This window comes from Ranitomeya variabilis, chromosome 3 (genome assembly GCF_051348905.1).
Source record: "Ranitomeya variabilis isolate aRanVar5 chromosome 3, aRanVar5.hap1, whole genome shotgun sequence".
NCBI lineage: Eukaryota > Metazoa > Chordata > Amphibia > Anura > Dendrobatidae > Ranitomeya > Ranitomeya variabilis.
The window spans coordinates 99501722-99521905 of record NC_135234.1 but is presented as its reverse complement, the minus strand read 5'-3'; the positions used below and the strand labels follow the sequence as shown (position 1 = coordinate 99521905).

The window sequence follows — 20184 nt, the reverse complement described above, 5'->3', positions numbered from 1 at the left end:
GGTTGTGTTCCTGCTCATGTAAGTGATGTATGAGTGCACTAATGTTGCTTGATTTATGGCTTCCCTTGAATATGACATTTCAGACTGCTCACAGCGCTCTGTGTAGGTGGGTGTCACAGGGGCGCCTTCGCCTGTTGAGAAAGCCACAAAACATGACAGCGGTGATGAATGAACCTTTCACTGCAGACACCCTGGTAATGTTAGGACTCCCCAGCAGGGGGCACTCCTCCTCACCTCTGTTTTGCTATGGCTGTCATTTCTAGATGTTATTAGTTTGTGGCTCCCAGTTATTCTCCATGTGGGTGACAGTAAGCAGACGGGAGGGTTCATGGATGTGGCTTCCTCTCATGCTGGCCATCCACTTTAGTGTGAACTTCAGTGCGGAATGAATGTTTGTGTTGTACAGCGCTTCTACTTCGCACTGTAATGTAGGTGAATGGGGGGGGGGGGGCACTGCGACCATCAAGGACTGCGACAAGCAAGTCACACAAAATATCCAACTACTTCCACATTTTTGCGACTTTTCATGCCGCAGTGAAACTCCATTCACTTGCATTAAACTGCAACCCATCTCTGACCGGGCCATTTCATTCCTTAGGCCATGTTCACACATTCAGTATTTGGTCAGTATTTTACCTCAGCATTTGTAAGATAAAATCAGGAGTGGAACAATCAGAGGAAATGTATAATAGAAACATGTGCACCACTTCTGTATTTATCACCCACTCCTGGTTTTGGCAAATGCTGAGGTAAAATACTGACCAAATACTGAATGTGTGCAAATACTGAGGTAAAGTACTGACCAAATACTGAACACGTGAACATGGCCTGAGATGGCACAATTAATGCTGACCGTAGCATCTAAGTGGTTATCAACAATGGGCCCCATGTCGGTCGTCTTAGTATACCTTTAAGGCTCTGGTGGAACAAGAGAAATGACATTTTTACACACACTGTCTACTTCTGGATGGTCCATAGACTATAAGAGTTGACAATGACATCTTAGGCTACTTTCACACTAGCGTCACTTGCTGTACGTCGCAATGCATCGTTTTGGAGAAAAAACGCATCCTGCAAAGTTGCCCGCAGGATGCGTTTTTTCTCCATAGACTTGCATTAGCGACGCATTGCCACACATCGCATCCGTCGTGCGACGGATGCGTCGTGTTTTGGCGGACTGTTGGCACGAAAAAAGTTACATGTAACTTTTTTTGTGCGTCGTGTCCACCATTTCCGACCGCGCATGCGTGGCCGGAACTCCGCCCCCTCCTCCCCGGACATTACAATGGGCAGTGGATGTGTTGAAAAACTGCATCCGCTGCCCCGTTGTGCTACTAACACACACTGTCCATTGATACGTCGGGCCGACGGTTTGCGACGGCCCATACCGACGGACTAGTGTGAAAGTAGCCTTAGTGGCCTGTGTTCTACTCTGCAGCGATGCTTTAACCCCTTAATGACCGCCAATACGTCTTTTAACTGACCTGAGATATGAGAGAATAGCATCCCCATACAGGTGACCATCCAGCAGCCGTCGGCTGTACACTATAGCTGACAACTTGCTGCATCAGCCATGATCAGTGTCGTGACCGTTCATATCTGTTTAACCCCTTAGATGCTGCTGTCAATAAAGACTATATTATATAAATGTTTAAAAGAGTATGGGGGCTTCTCCCTCTTTATCCCCATCAGCACCCTGAGATCATGATTGTGTGGTCCTGATGTTTGTCATGGCAGTTCATGACCAAATAGTGGCCTTACAGCCTACCGGCTACAGAGACCTGTAAAAAAGTCAGCGACATTTACTGTAGGTGGTAAAAATCAACTTTTTCATTCCTATCATGCCGCTTTGTATTAATTCCTGAAAAGCACCTGAACGGTTAATAAACTACCTGACAGCGGTTTTCAGTATGTCAGAAGGTGTCGTTTTTAAAATGGTATCAGTTTTGGGGGTATTCCAAAATATAGGACTCCTAAAGTCAATTTAAACATGGATAGGCCCCTAAAAAACAGTAATTTTGTAAATTTCCTTGAAAAAATGAAAAATGACTGCTACATTTGTAAACCTCCTAAAATGCTAACAAAACAAAATGACATTTTACAAATGGTGATGTAAAGCACACAAGGGAAATGTTATTTATTAATGTTTTGCTGTGGTATGACTATCTGAATTAATGGGATAATCATTCAAAGTTTGAAAATTGCAATTTATTTTACATTTTTGTTAAATTTCTGATTTTTTTTAACACATAAATAGAAAACATATCAACCTAAATGTACCATTATCATAAAGTATGTGTCATGAAAAAACATTCTCAAAATCACTGGGATTTGTTGATGCGTTCCAGAGTTATTACCATATAAAGTGACACATAAGGACTCCCCACAGAAATGGAAGAGATGGTTTATTACCATTTCTGCCTTACTGGTCACTGTATTCACAGTGCTGAACAAGAGTTGCACATATAGCTTAAGATGTACTGATAGTGCCTCCTCCTCAGCACCCAGTGGTCATGTGATCGCTGAGTGTAGGAAGGGAATGGGCTGCTGGATCCTAAGAAACTCTGGGAGCTCTATTTAGACAAGAGACTGAATCGACACTGGAACTTGGTCTAAAATACCAGCCCCAGTAACAGGGAAACAAATTATTTATTCCCTAATTTGTGAAAAATAAAGTAAAAAAAATGTAACAAAAAGCTGTTTCACAACAAGTGCTTTATTATGCAAAAGACAATGTCACACACAGTTCTAAAAATAAGTTAGGTATATACAGTATAGCACCAGAACATATATATATATATAAGGTGTGTGTATAGATTACAGATATATATATATGAGGTGTATAGATGACAGATATATATATATATATATATATATATATATATAGTGTGTGTGTGTATAGATGACAGATATATATATATATATGAGGTGTATAGATGACAGATATATATATGAGGTGTGTGTATAGATGACAGATATATACACTGCTCAAAAAATAAAGGGAACACTAAAATCCCACATCCTAGATATCACTGAATGAAATATTCCAGTTGTAAATCTTTATTCATTACATAGTGGAATGTGTTGAGAACAATAAAACCTAAAAATGATCAATGCAAATCAAAACTAATATCCCACGGAGGTCTGGATTTGGAATGATGCTCAAAATCAAAGTGGAAAATCAAATTGCAGGCTGATCCAACTTCAGTGGAAATGTCTCAAGACAAGGAAATGATGTTCAGTAGTGTGTGTGGCTTCCACGTGCCTGTATGACCTCCCTACAATGCCTGGGCATGCTCCTGAGGAGGCGGCAGATGGTCTCCTGAAGGATCTCCTCCCTGGCCTGGACTAAAGCATCCACCAACTCCTCGACAGTCTGTGGTGCAATGTGACATTGGTGGATGGTGCGAGACATGATGTCCCAGATGTGTTCAATCGGATTCAGGTCTGGGGAACCGGCGGGCCAGTCCATAGCTTCAATGCCTTCATCTTGCAGGAACTGCTGACACACTCCAGCCACATGAGGTCTGGAATTGTCCTTCATTAGGAGGAACCCAGGGCCAACCGCACCAGCATATGTTCTCACAAGGGGTCTGAGGGTCTCATCTCGGTACCTAATGGCAATCAGGCTACCTCTGGCGAGCACATGGAGGGCTGTGCGGCCCTCCAAAGAAATGCCACCCCACACCATTACTGACCCACTGCCAAACCAGTCATGCTGAAGGATGTCGCAGGCAGCAGATCACTCTCCACGGCATCTCCAGACTCTGTCATGTCTGTCACGTGCTCAGTGTGAACCTGCTTTCATCTGTGAAGAGCACAGGGCGCCAGTGGCGAATTTGCCAATCCTGGTGTTCTGTGGTAAATACCAATCGTCCTGCACAGTGTTGGGCTGTGAGCACAACCCCCATCTGTGGACATCGGGCACTCAGACCATCCTCATGGAGTCGGTTTCTAACCGTTTGTGCAGACACATGCACATTTGTGGCCTGCTGGAGGTCATTTTGCAGGGCTCTGGCAAAGCTCCTCCTGTTCCTCCTTGCACAACGGCTGAGGTAGCCGTCCTGCTACTGGGTTGTTGCCCTCCTATGGCCCCCTGCACGTCTCCTGGTGTACTGGCCTGTCTCCTGGTAGCGCCTCCAGCCTCTGGACACTACTCGGACAGACACAGTAAACCTTCTTGCCACAGCTCGCATTGATGTGCCATCCTGGATGAGCTGCACTACCTGAGCCACTTGTGTGGGTTGTTCGTCTCATGCTGCCACGAGAGTGAAAGCACAACCAACATTCAAAAGTGACCAAAACATCAGCCAGAAAGCATTGGTACTGAGATGTGGTCTGTGGTCCCCACCTGCAGAACCACTCCTTTATTGAGTGTGTCTTGATAATTGCCAATAATTTCCATCTGTTGTCTATTCCATTTGCACAACAGCAGGTGTAATTGATTGTCAAACAGTGCTGCTTCCTAAGTGGACAGTTTGATTTCACAGAAGTTTGATTTACTTGGAGTTATATTCTGTTGTTTAAGTGTTCCCTTTATTTTTTTCAGCAGTGTATATATGGTGTGTGTATATAGATGACAGATAAAACTTACTTTAATCTGCAGGCCTATACTGCCAGTGGTGGATTTGCTATTTTTCCATTTACGATTTGCCACAGTTGATAAAGGTTCCACGTCCTATTTAGTGGCCAGGGGTATATGCACAGTATTTGCAGCTGACATCTCTGCACCATTATCTCTTGGCAGGAAAAGACGCTGAGCAAAATCTGCAGTTTTGTAACATTTGTTTCTCCATTTTAGCATGAGTGACATCTGCAGCAAATAGGCGACGTGTGCATGAGACTCTCGGTTCTGGCTGAAAAATACAAAGTTCTGATTTCATCATGTGAAGATGAAAAACAAAACAAATCCTGGTGGGGATGAAGTAGAGCGACCCCGGCTCTGCTACCTCTGCTGTCTGTCAGCCATTGCTGCCGTCTGTCAGCCATTGCTGCCGTCTCATGTGTGACCTCCCGCCTGCATTACTGAACCTGCAGCTGGAGATAGGGCAGATAAAGTGACCCGCGGGGCAGAGAACTCCCACAGTCCTCCGCCCACCCTGGGCTGATAACAGCGAACAACATCCTGCAGCCATGATCCGCCCAGCACGCAGATAAGATAGCGCAGTGTTCAGACAGTGCGACTTCTCCTGTGTCACGGGTCTCCTCTCCGCTGTAGCCGGTACGAGCTGCAGTGTCCTGGCAGTCACCTCGGAGCACGAAAGGGTTAAACGCGTTACCTCTTCCACACGGGTCATTGAGGGCGTGTCCACGTCTGCCGAATCTAATAGTTTATTGGCTACTCTTCCCATCCGTCACAAGGAATCAGCCCTCATCTCCTGTCCTATTGGTTCATTTCTTATCTCCTCCTTTCTTTCGCTTCCACAGCGGTCCCGCCCACTTTGCACCGACTTCCCCTATGCATTGGTTGGCCGTCAATGAATCGGCTGCTGTGATTGGTTGCCGTCGCTGCCAGTCAGACGCGGCGTCAGGTGGCTGCTGCTGGGGCTGCCCGCGTCTAGCAGTCTGTGCTTGCTGTGACTGGTCGGACTGTGGCGGATTACACAGCCCTGTGGATTGTTCTCGCCGCGACCTCGGTGCCGGTCGTCGTTGTCCTACGCCTGTGTGGCGATATTGGCGCCATCCTGGGAGAAGAGCATCCGGGAACCGTCTGTGTGTGACTGACAGGGATGGTGTGGCCGGTGTAGCCTCCATTTGTGTGTGCTGCCCCAGCCCCTCCCGCGGCGCTCACCTTGCCCCGGTCTTACCTGCCTGTAGTCGGGGCGGCTGTGGCCTGAGCAGCGGTCCGCGCCTGCTGCCCTGTGCCGCTCCATGGTGCGGGTGTAGCAGCTGGCACCTATATGTGTGCACCAGGGGGTGGGCTGCACACACTCGGGTCCCTCTGCCAGGCTACAGGAGGATGTGGGATGGAAGGGCCGGCCTGTCATTTACTTCCTAATTGCTGTAGTTTGGTGCTCCTGGTAGCCGCAGGCTGGAGGGAGACGTCCGTGCACCCCAAGTAACAGGAGAACTATGGAGTTTTAGTATTTATTGAGGAGCCGCAGTCTTTGGGGGGGTGGGGGGTGGGTGCCCGCTACGAGTTGATCGCGGGGTCCTTGTGGGTGACTTCGGTTGCGGTGACAGGTGCCGGTTTGGTCTAGGATGAAATATCTTTCTTGGTTGTCACAGTCCTGGTGATCTCGTCTGTATGGCCCAGTGACGGGTCCAGCTGTCAGCAAGAACCATCCAAGGGCATTTCTGTGAATGTCTCTTTGTAGTACCCCAGCCAATGCAAAAATGATGGCGGCGTACAATGGGGGTACGTCAGCAGCGGCTGGGGGCCACCACCACCATCACCACCACCACCTGGCCCACTTGCCCCCTCCTCACTTACATCATCACCATCATCTTCATCCCCAGCATCATCTGCACCCAGGGTCGGCTGCTGCTGTGCATCCTGTGCAGCAACATGTGGCTTCTTCCTCTGCTTCCTCTTCATCCTCCGCTGCTGCAGCAGCTGCGGCCGCAGCAGCAGCAGCTGCCATGCTTAACCCTGGCCAGGCTCAGCCGTACTTCCCATCTCCTGCTCCGGGACAAGCCCCTGGACCAGCAGCGGCGGTGGCACCTGCCCAGGTACAGGCAGCGGCAGTGAAGGCTCATCATCATCAGCACGCTCATCACGCTCAACAACTGGATATTGAACCCGATCGACCCATTGGCTACGGAGCTTTCGGTGTAGTTTGGTAAGTGATGCAAACTCTCTTCAAACTTTGTCAGCCCTTGCAGGGCTCCGCCGGCCAATGTCGGTAATCTAAAGCTCGATAGTGCGTTAGAATATATTAACATTGCAAAATCTAAGCTTGAAGGAACACTAAATGTAAGAAATGAAGAAAAAAGTCTTTAAAAAAAATGGCAGCAATTTCTCTCTTGGTTTCCTCCTTTTCTTTCCTATTTTGTCTTTTGACAAATATATAGAAATCTTGTATCACGAGTTCAGACTTGTCACCCTCTGTCCGCCCCTTTTCTAGGCCCAGTCCGTCAGCTGCTCTCCATTTGGAAATGGGACAGTTGGCAACAGAGTAAAGGGTTACTGCGCGGAAGTTACTCCACAATCAAACATCAGGAGTGGAGAGATGTTGTCCGTGCCAGCTTCTTGCATATATTTTGTGATGTCTGTCCACATCCGATGTTAAAAATGAGCATCCCGGAACAATCCCTCTAACCAGGGCTCATACAAGACTGTTTCAGGTGTAAGCAGACAAGCCTACAGCTTTACAACCTGTGAGGGTAAGAGTATCTACTGTGGCTTTCATTGTTAGGTTTAGTGTTCCTATAAATGCTGGATGACTTGGGTTTCAGCTTCTGAAGGTTTTTTCTAAATTTTAGATGAAAGTAAAGGATGAAACTGAAGAACTCTCCAATATTTTATTTTAGGGGTTTTGTGGCAGAACATTGCAGACAATAGCCATGATTCCCGATGGTCCTCAGTGATTTACCATCTATAACTTTCTGCCGGTTGCTTGTCACTTTCATGGCCGACCATCAGTAAAACTTTTATTCCCGATGAGTGTCCCGTAATAATTGGCTGGATATGAGGTGATCGGCATCTCTCGTTTGATCACCGTAGTCTCTCATCTGCTGCCAGCTTTATTTCTCTCCTTGGCAGATGCTCCGTGTTATTGGAAGCTTTTAGGGTGAACATGATAAAAATGTGATAACATAATGACCGTGTATGGACCGTGCTCTGATGGGTTTGTGTCCTGACTGTTCATGGGTGACTTGTCCTGGCCATGTTGTCACTTGTGTCCCGGTTTTCCTCTGTTCTCTTGACGATCATTCTTAAGCAGCCGCTCCTCTTTGGAGACATGGTGCCCTGTTCTGTTTCTTTGTATCTGGATGACATATATTTTTCTTTTTGTGGGTAATTGCAGTTATTAAATTTTGAAGGTTCTCACATCCATGCTGAAACAGATTTATTATTACAGGCTGGTATTATTTTGGCAAGACGTAATTATCCCCCCCACCCCTGTGTCACGCTGTTCACATTCTGTATTTCAATCACATCTGTGTTTACAGTTTTTGCCTTCTTAAGCAAGAAAAAATACTCTAAAGTGTTTTCTTCTACATGTAGATGTTTGTTTAAAGGTGAGGTATTGTTCTGTGTTATCAGCCATTTCAGTTTGGGGAGAGGCTGACCGTTATGTGGAGGTGTATAATAAGTGAGTTTTCCAGAGAAACAGAAATTTGCCCAAACGTAATAAATGCCATAAGATAAGCCAACCATGAAACCAGCGCCGGTTCTCCCTGCCAACTACTCATGTGACCACTGCTGCCAATCAGTGATGTTGAGGTGGATAGCACAAATCCAGTAAGTGGCTGCAGCGGTCGCATGGGTAGACAGCCAGAGACTGGCGGGGTGCATCGGAGGAGTGGTGCTGGAGTGCCGGAGATTCTTCTTATATGTAATGGTTATTTTGTTCTTTAGCATTTATTGGCTTTAGCCAAATTTTTGTTAATCCACCAAAAACTTTAAGGGCACAAGGGGGTATTTACTGTCAGCAAATCTGCAATCTAATCCTCATGTGTAACATGCGGTCTTCACCCCTCTAAATTGAAATGGATGAAATCTATGGTGACGCTGCGCATCGCAGGTCAATGTCCATGTGGAGAATCTACGCAGCAAGTGGGTGACATTTGTTAATATCTCATCTGCTTTGCTGCTCTTGTATTATGCTGTGGATTGTCCATCACAAAATCTGCAGCTGCACTTGCCGGAGGAATAAATCATCTGCTGACGTGTAACTGAGACGTCTGTAAGCCGAGACCTCGCACCTTGTACTGGATCTACCATATCTCCCGTCAAAGCCCACCCATGACCATTTAGGACCTCCCTGTCTCCTGTTCACTGCTTTATCTGAGGATTTCCAGAAATGTGTCCATACATATGTGTGGGGATATTGGCGGCTCAAATGTTGGGTGTAGTGCTCTTTTAGGGCTGTATATTGGGACTTGTAGATCTCACATGTAGAGTAGAAGCCTCGTACTTATAAGAACTTGTGATGTGACGGAGGCAGCCGGGCTAATGGCCTATTAATAACGAGTGACATTGTTCTCCATTTGACATAATGTGGCACCCTCATTGTGGATGGGGAGTCGAGTCTTGCTTTGTACCACCGAGGGTCTCCAGAACTGATGCACATGTCCTTTTTATCTGGATTATTGTTCTCACAACTGGATGAGGTCCCGTAGATCATCTCCTCTCCCCCCACTTACTGATGTCAGCTCCAATGCAACAAGGTAATAGAACAGATCAGGATTTTGATTGTTCAGTCTGGGTTGCTCATTGTGGTCGGGTCAGTATTGATCACACGGACTGGCTTCTAGGACTTGTCACCTCTCCGGACATGTCTGTTTTATCAGATCACTCCATTGCCCCTGTTATGTGGTTGCTCTGTTATTCCTCCTGGAAATTTGTGTGGAACTACCAGAGTTGATCCAGTTATGCTCCTTGTCACAGGGCTATGTCCCTTCGCAGATTGAGAAGGGATTGATTGCACAGAGAGACTCCCCTTGTGGGTAATGACTGTCAATTTATTCAGACATTTCCAAGAGGAATAATGGAGGGACTGCACAAAAGAGTTCTGTAAAAAAACAAAACAAAAAAAAAACAACAATTTTTCAGTATTACGGCAATTGCTAGTGATTACTAAAACAGACATGTCAGGAGAGCTGACAAGGACTTATAAACACCATGAAGTAATGTGCAAAATGTAACAGACTGTATTATATTAGCTGTTATAAAGCAGGTCTGTCACCAGATTTCAAAATAAAATGGTATTTGTTATTAAATAGATCTCAGACCAGATGAGACTGGTATACTTACTTTGAAATTCCATGTCAAAATGGCTATAAAATCCAGATATTTAAAATAAGCATTTGTGTCTATTTGTAGCTGGACTCTTCCTCTTGGTATCTAAATTATTCAGCTGTTCTGACATGGATTTTCAAAGTAAGTACATCAGGTGTAAGGTGCCTATTTGGCTATGGGCACACGTATTCTTGAGGTCTGCAGATTTTTCCGCAGCAGATATGAGAAATCCGCAGGTAAAAGGCACTGCGTTTTATCTGCGGATTTACTGCAGATTTTGTACGGATTTTGTGCGGCTCCACCTGCGGTTTTACACCTGCGGATTCCTATAGTGGAGCAGGTGTAAAACGCTGCGGAATCCGCACAAAGAATTGACACGCTGGGGAATGTAAACCGCAGCGTTTCCGTGTGTTTTTTTCCGCAGCATGGGTACAGCGGTTTCTGTTTTCCATAGGTTTACATGGTACTGTAAACTCATGGAAAACTGCTGCTGACCCGCAGCTGCAGATCCGCAGCAAAATCCGCAACGTGTGCATATAGCCTTACCTGTATGCAGCTTGTATTCTGAAATTTGGTGTCCGATCCCCTTGTAAGTGCCCACCTGCCCCATGGTTGTCACATTTTTGCAGTGATTGTTACATACATTATATAATTGGTGATCTGAGAGACACATTGCTTTACCATCCTCACGTGATTTACATTTTTAGACCAGCATTGATGTAACTGTTCGGTATCTGTTGCTTTTCACCCATGAATCCTCTGCTGTGCCTTGTTATACACCTGCAACCCTTTGGACGTCTGTTTGACATTTTGTAATTTTCTGAGTCATTTTGGCAGCCTGACTACTTCTATGAAAATGCCTGTGTTTCATGTCTCCTCCGTTTGGCTCTCGTTGTGGTTCAGATGAGTCTCAGAGATCTGGATTGGTAACCTGTTCCAGACTGTGTTTCAGCTGTGTGATTTCTCAGCTTTTCTTGACTTTCCTTTGAAAGTGACATTGTTATTGTATAATCTTTGTCACTTACTTGCGCTTATAAAAAAGGTGTCCATATGAAGAGGATTTTATTGTGTATCTGCTTACAATCTAATGTATGTAGTGGCGAGCCCAAATCTCCACCATCGGCAGATGTCTGGTCAAAGAAGCATTGCCGATGCTTGTAAGTCCAGTAAAGTACGAGCTGATTCTGCCCCCACGCTCACTATAATATTATTATTTATTTATATAGCACCATTGATTGCATAGTGCTGTACATGAGAAGGGGTTACATACAAATTACAGATCACTTAAGTGCAGGGCCGCGCTTAGTAACCCGATATTTACCCTGGTTACCATTGTAAAAGTAAAAAAAAAAAAAAAAAAACAGTCCATACTCACATTCTGATGTGTGTCACGTCCCCCGGCGTCCACAGGGTTAAAACTGCTTTCGGCAGGAGCGCTGGTAATGCACGTACTGCTGCCGAGAGCTTCCCTGCACTGAATGTGTCAGCGCCGGCCATAAAGCAGAGCACAGTGGTGACGTCACCGCTGTGCTCTGCTTTACGGCCAGCGCTGACACAGCCAACCCTGTGGACGCCGGGGGACGTGACAGACATCAGAATGTGAGTATGTACTGTTTTTTATTTTTAACTTTTACAATGGTAACCAGGGTAAATATCGGGTTACTAAGCTTGGCCCTGCACTTAGTAACCCGATGTTTACCCTGGTTACAAGTGAACACATCGCTGGATCGGCGTCACACACGCCGATCCAGCGATGACAGCTGGTGATCAGCGACCAAAAAAAGGTCCTGATCATTCCCATCGACCAACAATCTCCCAGCAGGGGCCTGATCGTTGGTCGCTGTCACACATAACGAGATCGTTAGCAGGATCGTTGCTTACGTCACCAAAAGCGTGAAGTTGCAACGATATCGTTAACGATATCGTTATGTGTGACTCAGCCTTTACAGTAAGCAAACTAACAATGACAGACTGATGCAGAGGGGCGAGGACCCTGCCCTTGCAGGCTTACATTCTACAGGATGGTGAGAAAGAAGACAATAGGTTGAGGGTTGCAGGAGCTCCGGTGTTGGTGAGGCTGTAGCTTCAGTAGTGGTGAGGAGGCAGCGGGGTCAGTGCAGGCTGTAGGCTTTCCTGAAGAGGTGGGTTTTCAGGTTCCGTCTGAAGGATCCGAATGTGGCTGATAGTCGGACGTGTTGGGGCAAAGAATTCCAGAGGATGGGGGATATTCGGGAGAAGTCTTGGAGGTGGTTGGATGAGGAGCGGATAAGTGTGGAGGAGAGAAGGAGGTCTTGGGAGGACCGGAGATTATGTGAGGGAAGATATCAGGAGATTAGTTCAGAGATATATGGAGGAGACAGGTTATTGATGGCTTTGTAGGTCAGTGTTAGTAATTTGAACTGGATACAATGGGGGAATGGGAGCCAGTGAAGAGATTTGCAGAGGGGGCAAGCGGAGGAGTAGCGAGGAGAGAGATGAATTAGTCGGGCAGCAGAGTTAAGGATGGACTGGAGAGGTGCAAGGGTGTTAGCAGGGAGGCCACAGAAAAGGATGTTGCAGTAGTCAAGGCGGGAGATGATGAGGGCATGCATAAGCATTTTAAGTAGATTGACGGTTGAGGAAAGGACGGATTCTGAAGATATTTTTAGCTGGAGACGACAGGAGGTGGAAAGAGCTTGGATGTGCGGTATAAAGGACAGGGAAGAGTCAAGGGTTACTCCGATGCAGCGGACTTCCGGTATGGCGGAAAGCGTGAGGTCGTTAATTGCGAGAGATGGGTAAGGAAGATCTATGAGATGGAGGAAAGATGATGAGTTCAGATTTGTCCACATTAAGTTTGAGGAAGCGAGAGGAGAATAAGGAGGATATGGCTGATAGGCACTCCGGGATTCTTGACAGCAGAGAGGTGACGTCTGGGCCAGAGAGGCAGAGCTGAGTGTCATCAGCATAAAGGTGGTACTGGAATCCATGGGACTTTATATCCCACAGATCTCTAGTTTTTTGACCCACCAGATAAATTGAATATGTATTTGTGAAAGTAGTTAGAGGCTCATTTTATAGGATTTCTGTTAAAGGGTCATTTAATCTTTAACTGTGATTTTAATTGTTCTTTCTAGTTAAAGGGAACCTATCACCCCGTTTTTTTCGGTATGAGATAAAAATACTGTTAAATAGGGCCTGAGCTGTGCATTACAATAGTGTAGTTTGTGGACCCCGATTCCCCACCTATGCTGCCGAAATACGTTACCAAAGTAGTCATTTTCGCCTGTCAATCAGGCTGGTCAGGTCGGATGGGCGTGGCTTCTTCCCCCAGATATTGCGTAGTTTTCCGTTGGTGGCGTAGTGGTGTGCGCATGTCCAACGTCCCCAATCCTTCACGGGGGGGTGAAAACAGCAGCGATGTCCGTTATTCCATTGGTGGTCGGTGGGCGCGGCCATCTTCCTTTGGCCGCGCGTGCGCAGAAGCGGCGCTCTGCTGGCCGCGGCTTCAGGAAAATGGCCGCCGCGATCTCCATCTGCGCACGCGCGGCATCCCGCGGCCATTTTCCTGAAGCCGCGGCCAGCAGAGCGCCGCTTCTGCGCACGCGCGGCCAAAGGAAGATGGCCGCGCCCACCGACCACCAATGGAATAACGGACATCGCTGCTATTTTCACCCCCCCGTGCAGGATTGGGGACGTTGGACATGCGCACACCACTACGCCACCAACGGAAAACTACGCAATATCTGGGGGAAGAAGCCACGCCCATCCGACCTGACCAGCCTGATTGACAGGCGAAAATGACTACTTTGGTAACGTATTTCGGCAGCATAGGTGGGGAATCGGGGTCCACAAACTACACTATTGTAATGCACAGCTCAGGCCATATTTAACAGTATTTTTATCTCATACCGAAAAAAACGGGGTGATAGGTTCCCTTTAAAGGAGCTCTGTCTTCATTATTTTTTTTATTTATTGGTTTCCTATGCTTTAAAAATAAGACGGCTGTACTTCCCAATTGTTATTGCTGTATTAGGTCCTTCTTTATGGAGGTGGCTGCTGTGGTCACATATTAACATTGTGTCTGCTGCAGCCAATCACTAGGCTTAGCGGTAGAGCACCATCTACATTGAGATCACTGCTGAGCCCCCCAGTGATTGGCTGCAGTGGTCACGTGTTCTCAACATGATGTCACTGGTGCCGCCATATTAACAAAGACCAGAAGAAGCTACAGCAAGTCGGTGGGCAACTACAGCTGTCTTCCTTTTGCATAAAAAAGAAAAAACGGATTGAAAGAAATTGAAATGGAAAACCCCGATCAGATATCTCTTCCATGTTCAGTGCCAGTGTTATAAGTGTTTATCTTGTCAATGAGGCCTTTTCAGGTACCTCTTGGAATGCCTTGGGCAAATAATTTAGAAGTCAAGTGTCCTTTAGCTTCTAATGAAATTTGAAACTTGTATTTAAAGGGGGTTAAAAAAAAAAATCCACAGCAGGGCTTCCATGATGCATCGGCAAAATCCAGATGAAAATCTGCAAAGTTTGCATTGGGACTGGGAAAAAGAATAGAATTATCTTCCGTCACCACCTTTTTTTCTGTGGCTCTTGTATGAGAGATATAGTATTGCTGAGGAGACAGACAAGGTCATGAAAGATATGAGGGCCAGACTAGATAGGATGGATTTATCCATTCACACTACACTGTGTACATGGTGCATGGTCACAGGCAACTATCAATCTTTCCTTCAATTGTCCATAGTGGGTGTTCAGGCCGGTGTATTGCCCTTTTTTTCTCTGTTTTGCTTTTATCCACCTCATTCTGACGCTTTTTGTGAATTGGCTTATACTGTCTGTTGCTCGATTATTGACAAGAGGAAGAGACGTGGGGGAGGGGGACATTGTGTAGACAGTGGAAAACTTCATCAGTGGAAAACTTTAGAAATGAGTAGGGCCATTATTCTATGTATTAAATCAGGTGTCTTCTTCCTCATGTGATTTGTCTCTCTTTTCTGGCTCTTATGGAATATTCACCTCTAAAAGAAAGTTCTCCCGTCCATCTGTTCTCGAGTCGCCGTCCTCTGCTGTAGTTTACACATCTAATAACAAGGCTATTTATTTGTGTATCCAAACATGACTTAACCCATAGCCCTTTAACCTGTACTTCTCTCAAGGTTTGCTTATTTTATCAATATGTAGACACTTTTAAAGTGCATCTGTCACCAGATTGCACAATACAAACAGCATACATTAGTAAATGGAGCTCTTAGACCTGGTGATGTTTGTGTACTTACCATACTTTGGAATACCTTGTCAGAATGCATGTAGAATCCTGATATTAGGCTGTGTATTTTAAGAATCCAGCTACAGAATGGCTTGGCTCATGAATCAAGTGTATTGTCTCTTTCCACCCAGCCTGACGGACTGCTGCAGCTTATCCTGAGCAGTGTGAGATCTCAGCAGCAGGGAGGAGGGACATTGAGGAACTGTCATTTAGGCTAAATGGGCGATGATTGATTTGAGTTTAGACTTTCATAAAAGGAATACACAGCTAATCTGACATGGATTTTCAGTACAAGTACATCGGCATCATCAGGTCTGAGATCTGTTTAGTAATGTGTGCATTTTGTATTATGAAACCTGGTGACAGATCTGCGTTTATTTTGTAGGAAGAACTGTACCATGAAAGCTGCAAAATGGAGATATTAATCGGGAACTTGTCGCTATCATTTTAGCTTTGATTTTGAGCTCACATTTATGTCACATACCAAGTGAGAGTTCAGTATAGGCTGAACGGACATGGCAACACCTAGGGCATCGTGACTCTTCAGCACGGCAGCACCCAGGGCACCCTGACTCTTCAGCACGGGAGCGCCTTGACTCTTCAGCATGGCGGCACCCTGACTCTTCAGCACGGCATCACCCAGGGCACCCTGACTCTTCAGCATGGCGGCACCCTGACTCTTCAGCACGGCATCAGCATGGCGGCACCCTGACTCTTCAGCACGGCATCACCCAGGGCACCCTGACTCTTCAGCACGGCATCACCCAGGGCACCCTGACTCTTCAGCACGGCATCACCCAGGGCACCCTGACTCTTCAGCACGGCATCACCCAGGGCACCCTGACTCTTCAGCACGGCGGCACCCAGGGCACCCTGACTCTGCAGCACCGCTTTCTGTTTTATAACTTATTTTTTTGCCAAGTGCTAAAGATTTAACAGGGAATATTTAGAAAGTTATTGGGAAGTGCTGTATCAGGCTGGTGGTTTGCTCCCTAAATTGTTCCCATAAGTTTGTAACTGCTCACGTCTTTCATTATTCTCATGGCGATCACAGTCCAGTGAGAGGTGCATTTTGCTGCACTGCGAATCTGTAGGATAGATTACACATCCTGTCCCCAGCTTGTCCTGAGTGACATCATTTTGTCATATAGGACTGAACATGTGAAACTAGGCAGATATGGCTAAAGGAGAGTTGGATAACACCATGTTTTTGTGGCCACTTTTCTCTGAAGCTGGGCTTCCACACTTTCTATTTGTTGTATTGGTTGCACATATAATCACTGTACCGTCCCTTTGTAATGCAGAGAAGGGAGGTTCTTATTGTCAGCATCTATGCACTTACAGAGAGCCACGCACCTCTGGGATCCTCCCCAGATGTTGAATTAACAGGTAGGCCGAAAATGCCCCAGATGCAAAATCCTTGTAATATCACACAGGGAGTTGTTCATTTCTGGGGACAATGTGTTTTGTTTTTTTTTTTTTTTCTTAAATGAATGTATTTTGTTTTTTTTTAAAAAAAAAAAAAAAAAAAACACCTTTTTTTCAATTTGGTTTAATTTAAGACTTTGCACCTTTTTGCTTTTACAGGCTCTTTGTTTCCTTGCACATACTCGGCTGAGAGGAGCTCAGAATAACAGAGATGCATGTTGGAAACCCTCTTATCTTTCCTTTAGGGTATGTGCACATGCTGTGGATTTTGCTGCGGATCTGCAGCTGTTTTCCATGAGTTTACAGTACCATGTAAACCTATGGAAAACAAAATCTGCAGTGCACATGCGGCGGAAAAAAACGCTCGGAAACGCTGCGTTGTTTATTCCGCAGCATGTCAATTCCTTGTGCGGATTCCGCAGCGGTTTACACCTGCTCCTCAATGGGAATCCGCAGGTGGATCCACACAAAAACCGCGGTAAATCCTCAGGTAATCCGCAGTGTGGTTTACCTGTGGATTTACAAAAACAGATGCGGAAAAATCCGCAGACATCCCACCTATGTGTGCACATACCCTTAGAACGAGTTCACTGATGGATTCTGTTGACTCAGTTGGCAGCCAGCCATAGTCAGTGCAACACTCAAACAGTGCAAATTTTTTAATGAAACCGAAATACTAAAATACATTTAAGTAAGGAATTTTTTTTCCAAAGGTGGACAACCCCTTTAATTTACCTATGTCCAATTTTTGTGGAATGTGATCATGCAAGGACCAAATATAAGGGATAGTGGGTGATTCCTCCCATAAGCAAGGCCATGTGATTCTGGACTGGGAGCTAATGGGAAATAACTATATCTTACTGGTTTCCTGTTTCTTACTTTAATGTAAACAAGGCCTCTAGCCTTAATGGTTGCGGAGTTATTTGAGGAAAATGATGCCCAAGGGAATCCTTTTTAAAAGCCCGTTTGAGGGGCCCCATCACATCTAGATATGAATAGTCACATGTCGGTACCATGTCGGCGTGCTGAGCCCAGCGCTTTAATCACAGGAGGGTTATCTGCAAGGTCAGTGTATAAGAGGCTTTGAAGTTCAGTCTAAATAGACGCTCTGTTCTTTAAAGGATGCAATTTTACAAGTCGAGCGGAGGACACGCTCCCATCAATAGCTACAACCGCACTGTAATAAACACCATCTCCATGAATATTTAATGCGCTGAATAATTGTGACCATTTCATTTTAGTATCTTGTTCTAATTATGAGTTGTACCCAAACAGTCGCTGTCGTCTTTTCCAGGATTATATCTAATGTGATGAGGATTGTGCTCACTCACAGAAGTATATATTACTAGAAGGGCGAAGCTGCCATAGTTGGGAGATTTTAGATTAGTTTGAGCACTCTAATTTCTATTCAGATACCTTGGCCTCTGCCAGATGCTTCTTCGATTTTGTTTTATTAGGGATTTTATATTGGGAGGGAAGCGGCTTCCTGTAAAACGATCAAATAACATTCTAGATTGGCCTTATTACACAGGTTAAAGGGGTTCCTTTAATGGAGGTCTGTAAACAGAGGCTGGACAGACATCTGTCTGAGATGGTTTGGTGAATCCTGCATTGAGCAGGGGGTTGGACGCGATGACCCTGGAGGTCCCCTCCAACTCTACCAGTCTAAGATCACATATCCTTTCATTAGGTCATCAGTAACAGTGGTGGGAGTTCAACATCTGGCAGCTCCACAATCGGCATTTCTAAGCATAAAACAGAGCTGCATTGCGCAAAGCTCCTATTCAGGAGAGTATAAACTAAAGGTACCGTCACACTAAACGATATCGCTAGCGATCCGTGACGTTGCAGCGTCCTCGCTAGCGATATCGTTTAGTTTGACACGCAGCAGCGATCAGGATCCTGCTGTGATGTCGCTGGTCGCTGAATAAAGTCCAGAACTTTATTTGGTCGTCCGATCGCTGTGTATCGTTGTGTTTGACACCAAATGCAACGATACCAGCGATGTTTTACACTGGTAACCAGGGTAAACATCGGGTTACTAAGCGCGGCCCTGCGCTTAGCAACCCGATGTTTACCCTGGTTACCCGGGGACCTCGGCATCGTTGGTCGCTGGAGAGCGGTCTGTATGACAGCTCTCCAGCGATCAAACAGCGACGCTGCAGCGATCGGCATCGTTGTCGCTATCGCTGCAGCGTCGCTTAATGTGACGGTACCTTAATCCTAAGGACTGGTCATCAGTGTCATATGCCCATAGAGAAACCTTTCAGGACTTGTAAATACTCCCAAGCCTCTATACCATTTTATTGGCTGTTTTTAAAGGGGTTGTCTAGGATTAGAAAAACAAGGCAGTTCTACAGGAAATGCGGCGCCACACTTCTCAATGGATTGTTTGAAGTATTGCAACTCCATCCAAATTGGAGCTGATCTGCTATGCATGGCATAGCTAATGGACTAGTGTGGTGGTGTTTATGAACAAGACAAATGTTAATCTGTTACTGTATTTTAGTGGAGTTTGAGGTCCCAAAGTCTCATTTAAGGCTTCTTTCACACATCAGTTTTTTTCCGTTGGGCTCAATCCAGCAAATTTAGCAAAAATCGTATCTGTCACAGATTGTGAAAAACTGATGCGACTGATTCGTTTTTTTGCCAGATCCTCCAGCTATTTTGGATCCTGAGAGAGCGAGAAGAATGGAAAAAAGAAAAATCTGCACATGGTCAGTTTAAAAAAATGGAATCCATTGCCGGATTCCTTCATTGGATGGAGCCGGCACCATAGGCTTCCATTCTAGCAAAGACCGGATGGCGTTGGATCCGTCGCTGTGCGTTTTTTTTCTACAGACGCAAAAAAAGTTACAATGTCTGTTTTCTCTGGCCACTGGAAAACCAATTTTCGACAGATCCGGCGAAAAACAGATGAAACGTGAAGCCATCTGTCACTAATACAAGTCTATGAGAAAAAACTGATCCGGCGGCAATTTTTGCCGGATCGGTTTGTTTCAAAATTCGCTTCAAAATTCGCCAGATTGTGCCTGACAGCAAAAAACTAATGTGTGAAAGCAGTCTAAAGGCCCCGTCACACATAGCGATTTACCAACGATCACGACCAGCGATATGACCTGGCCGTGATCTTTGGTAAGTCGCTGTGTGGTCGCTGGGGAGCTGTCACACAGACAGCTCTCTCCAGCGACCAACGATCAGGGGAACGACTTCGGCATCGTTGAAACTGTCTTCAACGATGCCGAAGTCCCCCTGCAGCACCCGGGTAAACATCGGGTTACTAAGCGCAGGGCCTGTTTACCCTGGTTACCAAAAAAACCAAACACTACATACTCACCATCTGATGTCCGTCAGGTCCCCTTGCCGTCTGCTTCCTGCTCTGACTGAGATCCGGCCGTACAGTGAGAGCAGAGCGCAGCGGTGACGTCACCGCTGTGCTGTACTTTCACTTTCACTTTGCGGCGCTCAGTCAGTGTGGGAAGCAGACTGCAAGGGACCTGACGGACATCAGATGGTGAGTATGTACTGTTTGTTTTTTTTTTACATTTACGCTGGTAACCAGGGTAAACATCGGGTTACTAAGCGCGGC

At 45.9% G+C, this 20184-nt stretch overlaps 1 protein-coding gene across 2 annotated transcripts in view; it reads left to right on the top strand.

The window, feature by feature from the left end:
• The first annotated feature begins 5486 nt into the window (after nucleotides 1-5486).
• The window catches only part of NLK (nemo like kinase), a 194852-nt gene continuing 180154 nt past the window's right edge, over nucleotides 5487-20184 (top strand). Inside the window, exon 1 of one of the 2 annotated variants that reach the window (XM_077294422.1) lies at nucleotides 5487-6782. In XM_077294422.1, coding sequence (XP_077150537.1) covers nucleotides 6304-6782 — 479 coding nt within the window. In that variant the 5' untranslated portion in view covers nucleotides 5487-6303. The remainder of the gene's footprint in view (nucleotides 6783-20184) is intronic. The other variant, XR_013223721.1, reaches the window with a different exon arrangement.